The sequence below is a fragment of the Dichomitus squalens genome (assembly GCF_000275845.1).
Source record: "Dichomitus squalens LYAD-421 SS1 unplaced genomic scaffold DICSQscaffold_232, whole genome shotgun sequence".
NCBI lineage: Eukaryota > Fungi > Basidiomycota > Agaricomycetes > Polyporales > Polyporaceae > Dichomitus > Dichomitus squalens.
The window spans coordinates 1-3,289 of NW_006767114.1; the positions used below are offsets into that span (position 1 = coordinate 1).

The following is a 3,289-nucleotide window of genomic DNA, read 5'->3' on the forward strand; positions in this document are numbered from 1 at the left end:
TTACAGTGGACATATGTGACATGTTTCGTAGCAAAGATGTGTTGGATTTGACGATATACGACAGAGTGGTATACTAGGCATGTGCGAGAACCATTCGCAGAATGGAGAAAACGTACATCATGGACTCTTCTGCACCATATGCCCTCCGTAACATCCGCCCACAGCTACCAGTGAGCCTTCCAGGTATCTCCAGGGGTTGTTTTAAGATATATGCGCGACAGATGCAGAAGACAGCGTGAAATCGACCGAAGGCGGGTGGAACATCCGACATACGAGCGGCCAACTTAAAACCGGCACCGTGCCCTGCGCGTCATGATCCTGAGCCGGAATATGCAAGAATGAGGTGGTTACATTGAGCAGTCGAGGAGATATCGTCGTCCGAAGTTCCTTTGGGGGCGCTTAGAAGGGGAAAACGGGCAAATGCGTGAGATGCGGCGCGGCGCTCTCACGACAAGCGAGCTGAAACCGGCTGTAACTTCCGCACTTAGCCACGTCTCCTCCCTCTGCACAGGCTTCCGTTTGTCTCTGCCTCTGCTTATCCGTCCCACACCCCGGTTGCAGAGCATCTTGGATGCACGATTGACTCAGGTTGGTTGCCCGGTTGTTTTTCAAAGCCCAGATAACTAGATCCACAGATACCTCTCAGATCGACCGGCTACCCCCTCGGCCCACTACACTGTCCTCTCAGACACACCACGCCCCCTGTGCATAACTTCTAACCGCCAAAACAGCCCCTTATGCACCTCGTGAACGCTCACGCTCGGCGACCGTCTGTAAGCACGGGCTAAGCGGCTATGTAAGAAGGGCAACACATGTGAGTCTTGCATGAGTATAACCTCCGCCGCTTGCCCGAGTGCTGGTGGTACGCCAAGTATAGCTACTCATCTGCTGACGACAAGTGTCTCAATGAGTATCCTGAGGGTGGAGTGTCCAGACTACAGCAGAGGCTTCCTCAAGCATGGTACGTCTTTTGCTTTCCAGCTTCATAGACATGCTGTAATCCTTTTCGTGACGAACACTCGTTTCTGTTATTCATGTGTGATCTCTTCTTATACAGGACCCAGTTGTCCGCGCAATGAAGAAGCTGAGACTGCGGCGGGAGGGGGAGGCAGGGCTGAGACACTAGTGGGGCAAGCGCGAAAGGTGAATATCCCATCCGCATACACCCGCTCCGTTCCCCTCTAACTTTCACCTCCTTGTTCCGAATCACGATGTACAGCGTCTGCTCGACGTCTGACTAGCTCTTGTGGACGGTCTGGATGCGGCGCAGCCTTCACTCCCGCCAGCCTTCTCGCCGAGGTCCTGTCCGCCACGGTGAACCTGCATGTCCTCAAATGCGCGGCATGGAACCTCACTTCCAGTCTCATCCGGCCATCTACGAGTCTGTCACGAAGCTCGATAGATTTAAGGTGCTCTCGCTGCGCTACATCGGCAACACCTGCCTCAAGGCCATCCCGGCTGGTCGCTCTCTCGTCTCTCTCTCTTCCGCCGCTTGTTTCGACACCCCAATAGCCTCTTTCAAGCATCCGGTCAATACTCACGTGTCCGCGCCTCTTCGCCTACCAACATGTTCACCTTCCGCCCCCAGCCGAACGAGTCGGAGGACAACGGTGGCCGGCCCTTCATTCGCACCTCGCCCTCCCTCTCCGAACTCTCTGTGCAAGCCATCCCTTGGCCTAGCAACCTTGTCGACCTGTCCCAGCTGCCCCAGGACACACTCGCGTCTCCCCCTCGCGGTGCTGCCAAGACCTTATTCATGGCCGACGCTGCCCACCCCGTTCCATTCCACAAGGCGTGGTCGTCCCCGGGCAAGGCGACCGATAGTCCTACAGGGCATCCAATCACGCCTTTGTACATCTCCAGCCCATCCTCCGCGTTCGAGACTCGCAAGAGTAGCCATGATGCAAATTGTCCGCGCCCGAGCTAGAGGCGTATCAGGAACCCTACCACGCTCAACGTAATGGTATGCGTGTTCTGCTCTATTGTATGCAGTCATGACATTCAAACCGGCCCTCTCATTGGGATGCTATCAGGTTGCTGGCGCGCAAGGTGTGGGCAAGACTTCGGTGGAGCGCTTTCTTTGTGGTCCGCCGAAGGGACGGAGACCATACAGTCTGCCTGCGTAGAGATCTGCGAGAGCAAGTACGACAGGCGCTGCTGTCCATCATCGACACGCCCGGTCTCGACTTCCGGGAGGGACACGAGCTCAAATTGGAACGCCAGGTTTCAACGATAGTGAAGTACCTGGACTTGCAGTTCGCAGACACGCTGACCAAGGTGCATGGCTATCTCGGCTCCTCAGTGCATCGCGTTGCCTCCCCTCCGTCGCGGTGCGACCGCGCCTTGATGTACCCTCCTGGGAACTGCCATTCCCTCCAGGAGTCAAAGGTCGTCCATCAGAGCAAAGGAGACAAGCACATTCATTTGTCAGTATCAGGTAACCCACTTCCGGCGAGTTTCTCCATGTCCCGCTCACACGTTGTCCAGGTGTATCTATATGATCAACCCTTCGTCCGTCCTGACCGAGGGTGCGCGTCGCGCCCAGTCCTCTTACCCCACCAAAGTGCACTCCGAGGTGACCGTCTCGTACAAGCCGCCCGACCTCTCGTTCATGTCGGACGACACCAACTCGGAGGACGAGGAGAACGAGAACGGACTGACGACGTCCACCGCCAACATCCGCGTCATGTGTCGCATTGCAGTGCACGCAAATGTGCTCCCCGTCATCGCGCGTGCAGATTCGCTCATGGATGCGAAGCTCGCTGCGGTCAAGAAGGTCGTCCGGCGCGACTTGGCCGCGGACCTTGACTTTGGTGTGTTCGGGCCCATCGTTGCCGACGATGCCGCGAAGAGCCCGGCCGACGAGCGTGCCAACGGGAATTGGAACGGGCATGGGCACACGCACGGCACCAGCCACGGTAGCCAGCGCAGCGCCGACGACGCGGCTCAAGCCCACAGCGATAGCAGCCGGCCTGCTGGCGGTACCCCCGAGCCGAGCCAGGAGAACGAGAAGTCTCAGAAGGAGGACACCAATGATGCGGACCAGCAGCAACAGCAGCAACAACAACAACAAGAGAACGACAACGGCGAATGGCCCATCATCAAGCTGCGGCCGATGTGGCTTGCACGGCGGCCCTCGCGGTCGTGGTCGCGCCTGTGGATATCGGAGACTATGCTCGCTGATGATCCGCACGCGCTCGAGCTGTCAACGACACGGAGAGCGTCGCGAGCGTGGACTTCTTGGCGCACATCGTCATGAAGACGGACCTGAGCGCGCAGCTGCCCTTCG

At 57.6% G+C, this 3,289-nt stretch overlaps 1 protein-coding gene across 1 annotated transcript; it reads left to right on the top strand.

The window, feature by feature from the left end:
- Positions 1–1,567: 1,567 nt before the first annotated feature.
- On the top strand, positions 1,568–3,259 carry DICSQDRAFT_130602 (uncharacterized protein; the record flags this gene model as incomplete). The annotated part of the gene is made up of 4 exons (XM_007371743.1): positions 1,568–1,910; positions 2,034–2,049; positions 2,127–2,426; positions 2,488–3,259. 4 exons carry the CDS (start codon positions 1,568–1,570, stop codon positions 3,257–3,259), a joined length of 1,431 nt encoding a protein of 476 aa, XP_007371805.1.
- Positions 3,260–3,289: the final 30 nt, after the last annotated feature.